Source organism: Leptodactylus fuscus, chromosome 2 (assembly GCF_031893055.1).
Source record: "Leptodactylus fuscus isolate aLepFus1 chromosome 2, aLepFus1.hap2, whole genome shotgun sequence".
Lineage (NCBI taxonomy): Eukaryota > Metazoa > Chordata > Amphibia > Anura > Leptodactylidae > Leptodactylus > Leptodactylus fuscus.
The window spans coordinates 48,540,921-48,556,359 of record NC_134266.1 but is presented as its reverse complement, the minus strand read 5'-3'; the positions used below and the strand labels follow the sequence as shown (position 1 = coordinate 48,556,359).

General features: G+C 42.9%; 1 protein-coding gene across 2 annotated transcripts in view; it reads left to right on the top strand.

Annotated features, from left to right (window-relative positions):
• The window catches only part of SPECC1 (sperm antigen with calponin homology and coiled-coil domains 1), a 260,851-nt gene that overhangs the window by 218,956 nt on the left and 26,456 nt on the right, over nt 1-15,439 (top strand). For both annotated transcript variants that reach the window (XM_075263737.1, XM_075263738.1), the window contains one exon: nt 13,416-13,532. In XM_075263737.1, the coding sequence (XP_075119838.1) occupies nt 13,416-13,532 (117 nt within the window). The remainder of the gene's footprint in view (nt 1-13,415; nt 13,533-15,439) is intronic.

Sequence of the window (15,439 nt, the reverse complement as noted above, 5' to 3'; positions counted from 1 at the left end):
TACTAAAGCTATTTAAATGAGAATCGCTGCATTGGAGAATATTGTTGAACAAATGTAGGACATGTTGGCAAAGCCAAAGTTGGCAGCGGGTCAGCAGCCAAGGAATGTCCGGACTGTGCCTGTCCCTCCGCAGATAAATAGCCTTGCAGAGGATGAGTTCCCCTCTTTGTATTATCAGGAGGAAGAAAGAATGTGGATTAAAGTTATAAAATCCAGAGCGGAAATTATTCTTGTGTTATCGAGTTTTTGGCTTTTCTGTGTGTTTTCAGTCCAACAACATCCTGTCTGAAAAATCTGCTTCTCTTCCATTTTATTGCTAGACCATATATACTTAAAGGGGTTGTTCAAGAGAACGTAATAATGGCCTAACCTTAGGATACAGTGTTGGCCAAAAGTATTGGCACCCCTGCAATTCTGTCAGATAATAATTGACATTGCAATCACACATTCTTTGGTATTATTATCTTCATTTAATTTGTCTTCAATGGAAAACCACAAAAAGAATTGTCAAAAAGCCAAATTGGATATAATTCCACACCAAACATAAAAAAGGGGGTGGACAAAAGTATTGGCACTGTTTGAAAAATCATGTGATGCTTCTCTAATTTGTGTAATTAACAGCACCTGTTACTTACCTGAGGCACCTAACAGGTGGTGGCAATAACTAAATCACACTTGCAGCCAGTTGAAATGGATTAAAGTTGACTCCACCTGTGTCCTTGTGTGTACCACATTGAGCATGGAGAAAAGAAAGAAGACCAAAGAACTGTCTGAGAACTTGAGAAGCAAAATTGTGAGGAAGCGTGAGCAATCTCAAGACTACAACTCCATCTCCAAAGACCTGAATGTTCCTGTGTCTACCATGCGCAGTGTCATCAAGAAGTTTAAAGCCCATGGCACTGTGGCTAACCTCCCTAGATTTCAACACAAGATTGTGCAGATGGTGGATAAAGAACCTCGACTAACATCCAAACAAGTTCAAGCTGCCCTGCAGTCCGAGGGTACAACAGTGTCACCCCGTACTATCCGTCGGCATCTGAATGAAAAGGGACTGTATGGTAGGAGACCCAGGAAGACCCCACTTCTTACCCAGAGACATAAAAAAGCCAGGCTGGAGTTTGCCAAAACTTACCTGAGAAAGCCAAAAACATTTTGGAAGAATGTTCTCTGGTCAGATGAGACAAAAGTAGGAAAAGGCCTCAACATAGAGTTTACAGGAAAAAAAAAAGAGGCCTTCAAAGAAAAGAACACGGTCCCTACAGTCAAACATGGCGGAGGTTCCCTGATGTTTTGGGGTTGCTTTGCTGCCTCTGGCACTGGACTGCTTGACCGTGTGCATGGCATTATGAAGTCTGAAGACTACCAACACATTGTGCAGCATAATGTAGGGCCCAGTGTGAGAAAGCCGGGTCTCCCTCAGAGGTCATGGGTCTTCCAGCAGGACAATGACCCAAAACACACTTCAGGTCAGCACTAGAAAATGGTTTGAGAGAAAGCACTGGAGACTTGTAAAGTGGCAGCAATGAGTCCAGCCCTGAATCCCATAGAACACCTGTGGGGGAGAGATCTCTTGATGACAGTTTGGAGAAGGCCCCCTTCACATCTCAGGGACCTGGAGCAGTTTGCCAAAGAAGAATGGTCTAAGATTCCAGCAGAGCCTTGTAAGAAACTCATTAATGGTTACCGGAAGCGGTTGTTCAGTTATTTTGTCTAAAGGTTGTGCTACCAAGTATTAGGCTGAGGGGGCCAATACTTTTGTCTGGACCATTTTTGGAGTTTTGTGTAAAATGATCAATGATTTGACTTTTTTTTTTCATTCTCTTTTGTGTTTTTTCATTGCAAGCAAAATAAATGAAGATATTTAATACCAAAGAGTTTGTGGTTGCAATCATTTTCTGGAAGAAACCGAGTATTATCTGACAGAATTGCAGGGGGCCAATACTGTTGGCCAACGCTGTAAGTTACCACTATCAGGGTGTGGTGGTCCGACCCTACTGATCAGCTAGATCTGCACATTGTATGAAACTGGAAGCAGATTATTCCATGTACAGAGTAGTGGCCATGCTGCAATATTATAGCTCAGGTCCCATTCACATGAGTAGGAACTGAAGTGTAGTATCCTGACATGGCAACTACACAGTGTACAGAGCCATATACTATCAGTTCTGTATACTGTGAACATTGAGCAGCAAAAGCAGCTGATCATTGGGGATGATCCAGCAGCTAGTTGGTGGAGTCGGACCCCAACCCTCTGATATTGATGGTATTTGCTAAGGTTTGACCATCAATATCCGACACTGGACAACAACTTTAATGTATGTAAACCATATCACCATGTCCACCTACTTTTCATCCATCAGTAGGTTCTGCTTACCAATTCTGACACAGTTGGGAAATTTTCTCTAGCCCTCTCCATTTGTAAGAAATTGTTCTGTTATTTTCAGCATACAGTATGATAATTAGGCTCTCTACTGTCAAATGGGCGGTCCCAGAAAATCTGTTCCCGCCCATCTGAGCCAAGTTAGGATATTGGGCACTGAAACTAACAGCACCAATTGCTCAGGAATGGTGGGGGCTAGAGGAAAATTTACAGCTGCACCAAAGCGTCACCTATTTAAGTACGAAAAGAGTTGGTGTAAGTAGCGTGCCGAAAGATAATAATATATGTATTTACTTCTCGCAGCTTCTAGTTTATTGTGCTCCTGTGAATAGCAGCCTGTCCATCAACTGTGACCCAATGACATTGCTGAGGCTCAGGATGTCTTGTGCCTCGTTGACGTAATTAGCAAATAGAGAAAAGTATGTTATTTTCTACAAACGTGCACTATATGTGCATCATGTACATTACGCCTTGAGGAACTCAGTGGAGCGGTGACGTGTGGTGACCTATGACCAACCGTACTGTGTATTATTTTACTCTCTTGCCCTCATCTGTTTTTGCAATCACTGTAGCACAATAACTTATCCCAGTCTGACAAGAGGAAACCCTAACTGGGAAAACAGGAGATGGACGGAAGAGTTTAATTCGAAAAAATAACATAGACCAAGGGCCACATGGTTAACTAGACTTCAATAATGGCTGCTAATGGTTGTAGGGGGCCAAAAATAACCTTTTAAAGGGTTTGTTCAGGATTAGAAAACAAGGCAGCTTTCTTCCAAAAACAGTGGCACACATGTCCAAGGTTGTAACATTAGATGGGGTATTCTCTTTAAGAGCAGCCTGTCCCTTGTGTAGTCATTGGCCTTTTTTTGCCTTTCGTCCTTGTTCTGTTTTGGGTTGGGGGCACCTAAACTGGAATCCTAACTGTACACTACATACATAAATCTTTAGGATGTCTTCAATATAGCCATAGTGGTTCCCACGTTTGGGAGTGGCACCTGCCTCAATAACAGGGATGCCTTCCCTGCAACCAACATGCAGTCTGGATGTACTAGCTGGGAGATATGGTATACACTGTTTCTGTGACCCCCATAGAAGTGAGTTACAGAAACATTGTACCCTGCTCTATTACTCTGTTTCCATAGCTCACCTTCAATTCTATGGCAGTTAAGGAAACCCCATAAAACAGGACGCTCAACTGTTTCAACAACTTGTGGCCTAGTGGTCATGACCATCCCATAGTGTATTCCCGTTTTAGCCATGACTTTCAAATTTAGCCATAGCACATCCATGCGTGTATGTTTATAGATATATAGATATTTAAATTAAAATTCCAATAAAATTAACTATATTTTATTACTTATTTGGATTTTTTTGTGCAATATCCAGAGACAGAAATACGTTTTAGTGGGTAAATTTGGGCTTCTAAATACCCAGAGATACCACTGAAAAGCCAACGACTCTATGTGGATGTTGTCTTAGGTCAAATGCATAATTTAGAAATCTCTAAATAGTTGTGACAGATTGTTTTCTTGCATTAGGACACAATATACGTCATTGTGTTGTCCTGGAGGGTTTGCTGGACAAGTCCTCTAGTGGCTCAGAAAAGAGTTTTGTCTCTAGTGATTGACATCCTGCATCTGTTGGAGGGAACCTTGTCAACTGCGGCCATCATTGTAAGTGCAAGATTTGCAGTTCTCACAGTCCTGACTTATGTAATTCTGATGGGTTCTGTTTAAAGTTGGCATCTGAGAATTTCTGTATAAAAACCTGTTCCATACATCTGGGTGGGGAACTTTTAGATAGATAGTGATCCAGTTTGCAAGAAATTGGGTTCAAATGAACCTGAACTTTTTGCTGTTCAATTCACGTGAACCAGCTATAATGATGACTTACTATGTGAAATCATGGACAATGCAAAGAAGAGGGATCAAATGTTCTCTCAGCATTTCTGCCGTTTTGGGCGGACACCTGGTGGAACCCGTTATAGCCTTTGGGGTCCGTGGGTTTCCGAAGGTACTTCTTTTTCAAGTGGATTAGGATTCCATTCTCCTGAACAGAAACCTTAATGCAGATGTGAACCAGACATAACCTCCAGAATCCTCATACTGTATTATCTGCGTGTTTTTGCCATCTGACAATCTTAAGTCCTATCTCCCTAATCTCTTCCCACAAAATGGACAACCTCTCTTTCTGCTTGGGCTTTATATACTGCCTATGATTCACAGGAACGTCAACTAGGAGAGCCCCTCACAGAATGAATTGCAAATGGTATTTTTTCTTTTTTTTTTTTTTGAGTATAATAGAAACAGTGGCTCAGCCAGTAGTCATTCTGCCACACTGTGCGTCAATGAAGTGATGTCCTAGTGTTACTGTACTGTTGCAGATGCATCAGTCTAAATCAATTGAAGAGAACATTTAGTTGTGTCACATCGCGTTGTACTCAGTAAATAAGTGGAGGATGCCTGCAACAGTTAACTGGAGTTCCCACTGCTGGAAATAGATGACCGGGGAGGGGTGGATAATGTTTTTTTTAATGTTATTGGCTCTATCAGCAGCATTATTAAATTTTTAAAGAGTAAGTTAACAACCCCTTTAACATCCCAGGTATCAATCTAGTATTAAAACTGCCATCACACCTTACTAACAAGGTTCCATCTGCTTTGTACCATGGTTCTGCAATTGTAATGAGTGAGTTAATAGTAGAATTTTTAACTCAACTGTGGTAATGACCCCAGGTCATGTCTGGATTAGGGTTTATTTTGCCACTTATATACAGTTATTATACGGTTGGAAAAACTTAGCAACCTGTGTGAAAAGTAATTTGTCATGACACTTGGGAAAGTTTAATAAGATCGGCACTTCCTCAAATGTCCTGGCAAATTGACAATTAGCATGGATCATTCTACTTGTAAGATTTCCAGCAACCGTCAGCTGTAGTGATCTATCTAGTAAATCCATTGTGAAACCATGGTTATTGTACTATATGCCTCTAAATGTATGTCACACATTGTATATATATTTATAGAATTTCCCTCCGTGAGCCAGAATTTAGAGCTGTTCTATAAAATTGGTCCTCATAAACCCAGCCCGTCATATATCACATAATGGTGCTTTGCAAATTAGTGCAAACCAGTTAGATTAGAGACCATCAGTAGGTAGCACGGTTTCAGGGTTCTTATCCCTCATCAGTATATATCAGGGTACTATATGGCAAAATGAGTCTCCCCCTTCAAATTCTGTCCTGGTTCATGGTGTTGTGGAAGGCTCAGCGACACAATGGGGCACATCATCAGTGGTCTCCCTCTGTGGGTTTTGTGGGTGAATATGCCGCAGAATCTGCAGCAGGACACTTAAAACCAGTGGGCGGCATATTCCAGCTGGAATTTGCAGCTGGTTTTGGATCAGCTGTGTGAGCTTACCCCGAGGGTATGCATACATCTGCATCGATCAATCTGGACTTCTTCTCCCTATAGAACCAGAATCCCAAAGGACCCCGTTGACTATAATGGGGTCTATCGGGCATCTGTTATTTTCTCACTGATGTCATCAGATGAAAAATTCGGGCTTGCAGGACTTTATCCATGATTTCAGATAGAATTTGTACTGGGCGGATGCTAACAAATATGTCACTATAGCTTTATTGAGACAATTTCTTGCATGGGCACAAATAAGTTGCATCTAATACACGTGACACATCGTGCACTTCTAGTGTTTACCGCTCCATTGGGGCGGGGGGACACTGGACTCCATTCTCATAATCTGTAGGACTCCCAGAAGTCAGATACCCCATTGATCCTGTAAATATGGAATACTTGCTGTTCGTGGGTTAACCCTTTAGGCTGTGGCACCATGTTAAGGAAACGTAGCTTTTTGTGTTGTAGATTTTGCTGCAGTTTTTTGATCCACAGCCCAGAATGGCTACAAAGAAAACGAGAAATATATGGGAAGTTCTTATACTTCTACCCAATTCACTCCTGGCGTTGACCCAAAAAACTGCAGAAAAATCTGCAACAAATAAAGCTGTGTTTCCGCAACGTGGGGCCTTAGCCTTAAAAGGGATTGTATGAAAGCAAAATAAACCTTTTCCTAGAAAAAACATCATTTTCTTGTATGAGCTATGGCTGGGGTTGCAACTCATTTGGGTATAAGGGTGGATTCACACCTGCGTCCGAACTCCGTTATGCAGGTTTCCAGTTTCTGCCGGCAGAAGACGGAAACCTGCATTCACTGCCGGCCAGTGAGTGCCCGTGCGCGTTTTGTGCTCTCCGCGGTGACATTTTTTGTTTTAATCGGACACTAAGTCCTGCATGTCCGACTTTGTGTCCGGTTAAAAAAAAACGGTTTCGCTGCGGAGAGCACAAAACGCTCATGGACGGACACTTTTCAAACCCACTCAAATGAATGGATTTGAAAAGTGGCTGTCGGTTTCCATCTCCTGTCCAGTTCCTCAGGCAGGAAACGTAAACTTGCATAATGGAGTTCGGGTGCAGGTGTGAAACCCGCCCAGGGCTACATACAGTCCATGGACAACCGTGGTGAGCTTTCTGGGTTGAAAGGAAGAACCTTTTTTATGAACATTTTAGAATAGACGACAATAGGCAATACTTCAGGCAATAAACATCTTCATTGTCATGTCTAAAAAATATTTATTATTGTAGGCTTTGTTCTTGACACATTGGATTTGGATATTTCCCATTCCCCCCCTACGCAAACCCATAAAATACATTGTTTTAGTTTAGATATTCCCAGTAGATTGTATGAAGCCATTTGTTGTGTACTATGAGCGTCATGAACATTGTTCTTAGTTTAGCTAATGGTAATTGAGCAATTGTGAGTGTTCTTGGCAGCGATACTAAATGCTGGCTCATACTGGAAAATCCAGCTTTACAGAATGTAACTCCAGGCTTGTTCTTTAGGTTCTACTAGATTTCCTATATCCTTCTCAGGTTTATGTCTGTATTTGTAGCTACTGTTCAATGGTCCAGAATGACTTATGTAAAAAAATATTCCGTGGCCCATTCTTATTATTAGTGTTGCCCCTTAAAGGGAGTCTGTCACCAGAAACCAGCATATCCATCCACCCTGCAGAGAGAGGTTAGGGTCACCTGAATCAAACAGCGTTTTCCCCTTGGGAATCGATGACAGATTCAACATGCAAATGAGCTCTTTGGATTAACAACGGCAGCCACGCCCTCATTGCTCCAAAGAGATATTTGCATATTAACAAAAACAGCAGCATCTCAGCAAAAAAAATTACCGATTCACAAGGAGAAAGCCCCATTTAATTCAGGGGACAGTATCCAACATGCTGGGTTCTGCTGACAGACTCCCTGTAAGAAAATGGACAGGAATCTGCTTTCTGTGTTTTCTCCTTCCTTCCCTGATTTTATGCTTGAACATGGCCGGTACACAGGGACATCTGATTATAGCTGCATACACTGTGCTGGTGGGGGTACTGGGTTTAGACCCCCAACGATCCATAATTGATGATCTATTCTAAGAATTGAGTCTTGGAAACCTCCTTAGGGTTAGTGAAGGTCCTGTGCAAAAAATAATTGGTTGGGATACCCATTTAAACTTTAAGAACTCGATCCCTTATTGCAGCCATATATACCGAAGGGCAGGTGGTTGTGCATGGATATGGCCCTGGCTACTGAATTCTATGGGGAATTATGGACACAGCCAAGCCAGTAACTCCTTTAAGCTGGCCATATACATTAGCATCTTTCCTGACTCCTCATACTTGTAAGCTTGAATTGGCCAAGCATGTTCTTGTGATAAAAGGCCTCGGGCACATGTCCTTTTTGATCCGAGACTAGACAATAGCAAAATATTTCTGCCTGAAGTCATCATTTTAGGTTTGGCCAATATCCCTCAGATCTGGATTATAGGGAGGACAGATGGGACATGTTCCTTTCTGTCCTCCCTATAATCCAGATCTGAGGGATATTGGCCAAACCTAAAATGTTCACTTCAGGCAGAAACATTTTGCTATTGTCTAGTCTCGGATCAAAATTGTGTAATTGTAGGGCTACACACACACACACACACACACACACACACACACACACACACATATATATATATCCAGGGCTTTGTGTGTGTGGGGGTCATGGGATTACCTCTTAAAGGCGTTATCCAGGATAAGAAAACATGGCCACTTTCAGTCCCAAATGAGTGCGATAATCATATGACCAACAGACATGATATCACTTCCTGTGAAGAGGATGTAGAGCTGTTCCTGTAAGAAAGCGGCCATGTTTTCTAATCCTTGATAACCCCTTTAAGATGCTAAATCTTTGTGCTGTCTTATCTCCAGAGAGTTGCTGTTTGAATGACGTCCATTTGCTCTATCATAAAGAATGTTATATCATCTGTCATAGCAATAAATGTAATACGTGAAACCCATCAAAGAGAAATATGCAGGAATTTAATATTATTTGGTGTTTTAGGAGTCCGATCCATTTGTGCTTAGCATTAGTATTACTATAAATGCTGTCCCCACTGTTGGTGCAGTCTCTATAGAAGGGCACGTGGGTGTAGACAGTAATGTTCCACTGAATGAAGGTCCCGAATCAGGGTTATTTCAGTGAGCGTCCTGGCAATGACACAGGCATCCTGGGAATTCATTTCATTTAAGTTGGATCAGATGGAAATGAAGAGGCAAAATCCTCAGCTAGGAATACATTGGCAGCGGCCTCTCACTATTGGTATCCAGCTTTCATAGCTTTCATGTCATGTTTACTTAACACACTCCTAGTTATTCTATTTACCAGCAATAAGCCCTATACTGTGAAGGGAAGGGCTGGATATGGTCTCGGAGAAGTCACCCAAGGCATGATGTGGCTTCTATACTTTTACATAGGTTTAGGTATGGTTATTCATCGAGTACAAAGAAGATTTGTAGTGATGGTCATGTAACATAACATGCCCCCTATATGATGTCTTTTTCTTCTTCCAACCGTGTCCTCCAACCCATCATGTTGTAAATGTAGCAACAATTATACATTTACACCTCTGCTTATTCTCTGGTTAGCCACGATGAATGGGCTTCCTAGGAATGTGCATAGAGAAAGAGCTGTCAGTCATTGAGTAGGACCGCCCATTGGACTCCTAAGTCCGGAGGTTTGAAGGAAAACTGATAGTCCCAGCCAGACCGCTTACTACTGTCCTGTACTCAAATGACCAAGTAAGAACAAGACAGTAGACATTTGATCAAACTGGAGCTCACAAAGTGATAGACCACAATGATTCATTGAGTTAGGTTCGGCCAAGCCACGTGTGGTCCAGGAAATGCAGATGTCACACATATCACATTTCTTGAACTGCACAAGACTATCTGAAGGGGTACAATTTAGTAGAAAAGTAGGATAGAATGTCCATATTTGTGGTTTGCAAGATTGGTAGAGATAAATAGTCTTTAGGGTGGAGATGTGACCTGAAGGACCTATGTACACCGATCAGCCACTGAGAGAGGTAGTGAATGACACAAATTCTCAAGGCTCGGTATATATTAGGCCAGAATAAACAGTTCTTGGAAATAATGTGTAGGGCTTTAGGAGTGAAGACTAGCCTGTCTGGTCCAATACCGCAGAACTGGTACCGGTAGAGCAAGTGGTTGAAAAGATGAATGTGGGGAATGTTCAGAGGTCTTATGAAGGTCATATGTCAATGGGTCAGCACAAGGGGGCTACACAATTGGTATACGGTTAAGGCTTATTGGCATATGATGTTGCTGATTAGCATTTTGGTTTTTTGTTTATCCAAATCCATTCTGCCATTCCCGAGATAAAAGTCTTTAGATTGTTGATGCATTTTAATCAAATGGGCGGTAACACGGTGGTTTCTCTGTGGGAGGGGTCTCTTGTGTGCTATATGTCATGTAGTGTTACCACCCACTTGGCTAGTAGACTCTAATTTGCATTAACACTAAAAGGGCTTATATCTTTGGAATGGCTGAACGGATTTGGATAAACACAACGACAAAATACTCGGTGTCAGCGCCGATCAGATGATGTATGTCATTGAATTTTTCAGAGCTAATGGCATAATTCCATGTAATATATTTATTATACTTATTTTCTTTGTATAGTATGGCCTCAATTGTATTAGAAAACTGTCCTGTCCAGGTTAACATTAGAGATGAGCGAACACTAAAATGTTCGAGGTTCGAAATTCGATTCGAACAGCCGCTCACTGTTCGAGTGTTCGAATGGGTTTCGAACCCCATTATAGTCTATGGGGAACATATACTCGTTAAGGGGGAAACCCAAATCCGTGTCTGGAGGGTCACCAAGTCCACTATGACACCCCAGGAAATGATACCAACACCCTGGAATGACACTGGGACAGCAGGGGAAGCATGTCTGGGGGCATAAAAGTCACTTTATTTCATGGAAATCCCTGTCAGCTTGCGATTTTCGCAAGCTAACTTTTCCCCATAGAAATGCATTGGCCAGTGCTGATTGGCCAGAGTACGGAACTCGACCAATCAGCGCTGGCTCTGCTGGAGGAGGCGGAGTCTAAGATCGCTCCACACCAGTCTCCATTCAGGTCCGACCTTAGACTCCGCCTCCTCCGGCAGAGCCAGCGCTGATTGGCCGAAGGCTGGCCAATGCATTCCTATGCGAATGCAGAGACTTAGCAGTGCTGAGCCAGTTCTGCTCAACTACACATCTGATGCACACTCGGCACTGCTACATCAGATGTAGCAATCTGATGTAGCAGAGCCGAGGGTGCACTAGAACCCCTGTGCAAACTCAGTTCACGCTAATAGAATGCATTGGCCAGCGCTGATTGGCCAATGCATTCTATTAGCCCGATGAAGTAGAGCTGAATGTGTGTGCTAAGCACACACATTCAGCTCTACTTCATCGGGCTAATAGAATGCATTGGCCAGCGCTGATTGGCCAGAGTACGGAACTCGACCAATCAGCGCTGGCTCTGCTGGAGGAGGCGGAGTCTAAGATCGCTCCACACCAGTCTCCATTCTGGTCCGACCTTAGACTCCGCCTCCTCCAGCAGAGCCAGCGCTGATTGGCCGAATTCCGTACTCTGGCCAATCAGTGCTGGCCAATGCATTCTATTGGCGTGATGAAGCAGTGCTGAATGTGTGTGTTTAGCTCAACTACACCGGTGGAGTAGTTGAGCTAAGCACACAGATTCAGCTCTGCTTCAATCAGCGCTGGCCAATGCATTCTATTAGCTTGATGAAGCAGAGTGTGCACAAGGGTTCAAGCGCACCCTCGGCTCTGATTCTGCTACATTAGAGCCGAGGGTGCGCTTGAACCCTTGTGCAGCCTCGGCTCTGCTACATCTGTGCACCCTCGGCTCTGCTACATCAGAGCCGAGGGTGCGCTTGAACCCTTGTGCAGCCTCGGCTCTGCTACATCAGAGCCGAGGGTGCGCTTGAACCCTTGTGCACACTCTGCTTCATCAAGCTAATAGAATGCATTGGCCAGCGCTGATTGAAGCAGAGCTGAATCTGTGTGCTTAGCTCAACTACTCCACCGGTGTAGTTGAGCGAAAACACACACATTCAGCACTGCTTCATCACGCCAATACAATGCATTAGCCAGTGCTGATTGGCCAGAGTACGGAATTCGGCCAATCAGCACTGGCTCGGCTGGAGGAGGCGGAGTCTAAGGTCGGACCAGAATGGAGACTGGTGTGGAGCAATCTTAGACTCCGCCTCCTCCAGCAGAGCCAGCGCTGATTGGCCGAATTCCGTACTCTGGCCAATCAGCGCTGGCCAGTGCATTCTATTGGCGTGATGAAGCAGTGCTGAATGTGTGTGTTTAGCTCAACTACGCCGGTGGAGTAGTTGAACTAAGCACACAGATTCAGCTCTGCTTCAATCAGCACTGGCCAATGCATTCTATTGGCGTGATGAAGCAGTGCTGAATGTGTGTGTTTAGCTCAACTACTCCACCGGTGTAGTTGAGCTAAACACACATATTCAGCACTGCTTCATCACGCCAATAGAATGCATTGGCCAGCACTGATTGGCCAGAGTACGGAATTTGGCCAATCAGCGCTGGCTCTGCTGGAGGAGGCGGAGTCTAAGGTCAGACCAGAATGGAGACTGGTGTGGAGCGATCTTAGACTCCGCCTCCTCCAGCAGAGCCAGCGCTGATTGGCCAAAGTACGGAATTCGGCCAATCAGCGCTGGCCAATGCATCCCTATGGGAAAAAGTTTATCTCACAAAAATCACAATTACACACCCGATAGAGCCCCAAAAAGTTATTTTTAATAACATTCCTACCTAAATAAAGGTTATCCCTAGCTATCCCTGCCTGTACAGTTATCCCTGTCTCATAGTCACAAAGTTCACATTCTCATATGACCCGGATTTGAAATCCACTATTCGTCTAAAATGGAGGTCACCTGATTTCGGCAGCCAATGACTTTTTCCAATTTTTTTCAATGCCCCCGGTGTCGTAGTTCCTGTCCCACCTCCCCTGCGTTGTTATTGGTGCAAAAAAGGCGCCAGGGAAGGTGGGAGGGGAATCGAATTTTGGCGCACTTTACCACGCGGTGTTCGATTCGATTCGAACATGGCGAACACCCTGATATCCGATCGAACATGTGTTCGATAGAACACTGTTCGCTCATCTCTAGTTAACATATCATAATAGGCTAGATTATATGATATTAGGATAAAGCACACATAATATATAGTACGTTGTCCTCAGATGACTTCATATAAGGTTCTACCACTGGCACCACCACTTCTTATTGAACCTGTTTAGCTACTGAGCTGGTGTCCGTAGACTAATGTTGTATGTTGGCAGCAGCTCATAATACATGAAAGGAAACGTGGCTTTATTCCAATAACTGCAAATACAGGAAGCAGCGAAAGACGCGACTCCGCCAACTTCAGTAATTAATTGTTCATTAGCCTTAAGCTTTGACATTACAACAAAAGAGTCATTAAACCAGGCCAGAATCTAACCAAAGAAAGATGTTTTTGTGGCCCCTTGTGCTTTGTGGACACAATGTTAAACATGCTCTGCTTTTGTGTTTTCACAGAATATCGATATAACAAACTTCAGTAGCAGTTGGAGCGATGGCCTGGCGTTCTGTGCCCTGCTTCACACGTATCTGCCCGCTCATATACCATACCATGAGCTCAATAGCCAAGACAAGGTAATTTCTTTTTCCATTTTTGTGCAATTCTTCTTCTTTTCGTCTTATTATGTGACGACATTTGATAGACTATTCACCCAAATTGCTGAAAGAGGACCAATAAATGCTAAGTCATAGTCACCAATGGCCACCATTACCGTATGCACATGGGTCACCATTCTCTCTTTATTGTAATTGTACGTCATGACTCTCCAATGTACGTGCTTTTCGTGGGCTATGGAAAGTTAACTGTCAACCACCAATTGGGCCAACACAAATGGTCATCATTGGTTATCACCTATTGTATCTGTTACTGTACTTCAGAAATGTCTATAAATATTACAAATTATAAATATTACAAGGACAACTCAATTAGTTTTCCTCTTTTTATTTTAGTTAAGATTTATGGTTTTTGTCACCTTCTCTATCCTGGCTTTTTATAGTACTTTATATACCACATTCACGGAGTATGTATAATGCCTTGCTGCTGTGTATACTGTAGGTACTATGTGTGCTGCCTTGTGGTGCTCCGTTTACTTAACATATTACACATTTTTCTCCGCTATAAACAATGTTTCAGAGGGAGAGTGGCTCTAGAATTGGCATCCAATGGAACATGCCTCAGTTTTTTTTTTTTACAGTTCCATTTAAATTCCACCTCCTACAAGTCCAGTTAGTCCAGTTATTACATTAATAGTTGCTGCTCCACTCATTCTAATTTTTTTTTCTCTAACCCCCACCATTCTTGAGCAATCAATGCTGATAGTTTTGGTGCCTGATATACTATTTAGGCTCTGTACTGTCAGGAGGGCGGCGTCAGGCAGGAGCACACAAGGGGTGTGATTCTGAGCTCTGGCATTGGCTGCCTCTCTTTGGAGCTCTGAGTCACGCCCCCTGCCTGACACCACCCACCTGACATTACAGAGCTTAAATGGCACATCAGGCACCAAAACTAACAGCATTGATTCATCAGGAATGATGGGCACTAGAGAGAAAATTCCAACTGCATTGGAATCTGTGGAGCAGGGACTATTAAAGAGATGCTAGGACCTTGATATGGGGGAGGTGAAAGTTCCTCTTTAATCGAAAATGGTTTTGCTAATGCTAGTTCTGCAGAGTATGAAAATAAGCACCAGTATGTACTACACTCTGTAGGTAACTGTAAGGGTTGCCCCACTATAGACATTTTTCCTATTTCTACAGGAGAGGCAGTAGACCCTCAACGATCACGAGAATGGGGTCCCTCAAGTTCCCCTGAGGTTTCCATGTGAAGTAAGGGGTAGTGTATATGTCTCCCTTTACTTCTATGGGACTGCAGGCAAGTTAAACTCTAGAAGTTTAATTGAAATGAACAGAATGGTGGCCACACATTTGTACAACTACTACATTCACATGGAGAGTTTATGGAAAATGGTGGGCACCTCTCTCCTCTTTGGGTTCCCAGGGTTCTCAGCTCTACAACGATCAGACACTCTTTAACATACAATATATGTACTATGTCTGCACATACAGTGTGTGTGAGATATATATGCTGTATAGTACACTTATACATGCTTTTGACTCCCTTAATTCCATATCTTCACCCATATCAGTTATCTTATGTTTATTTTCCATTTTCCTGCACAGACAGATATAAAGAAACAGATTAAAATATAAAGAAACAGATTTGCTGTTTGCTAAGAAAAAACCTAGGAGGGCTTTTTATATGATCCCTGCCCAAATGGCGAGACACCTTTTCATTTTTTAATAAAAGACTGCCCGCAGGCTACTACCGCTGTGATTAAATGCTTAATGGAAATGAAGCACAATATTTGCCCGAGAGGATGTGTGCTTTACTAGTAATATTTTCCATTTTGTGTCCATGCGCTATGCACATTGCAGACTTGTAGTTAATATTATTTATAGTGTTCTTGTATTGAACGGCAACT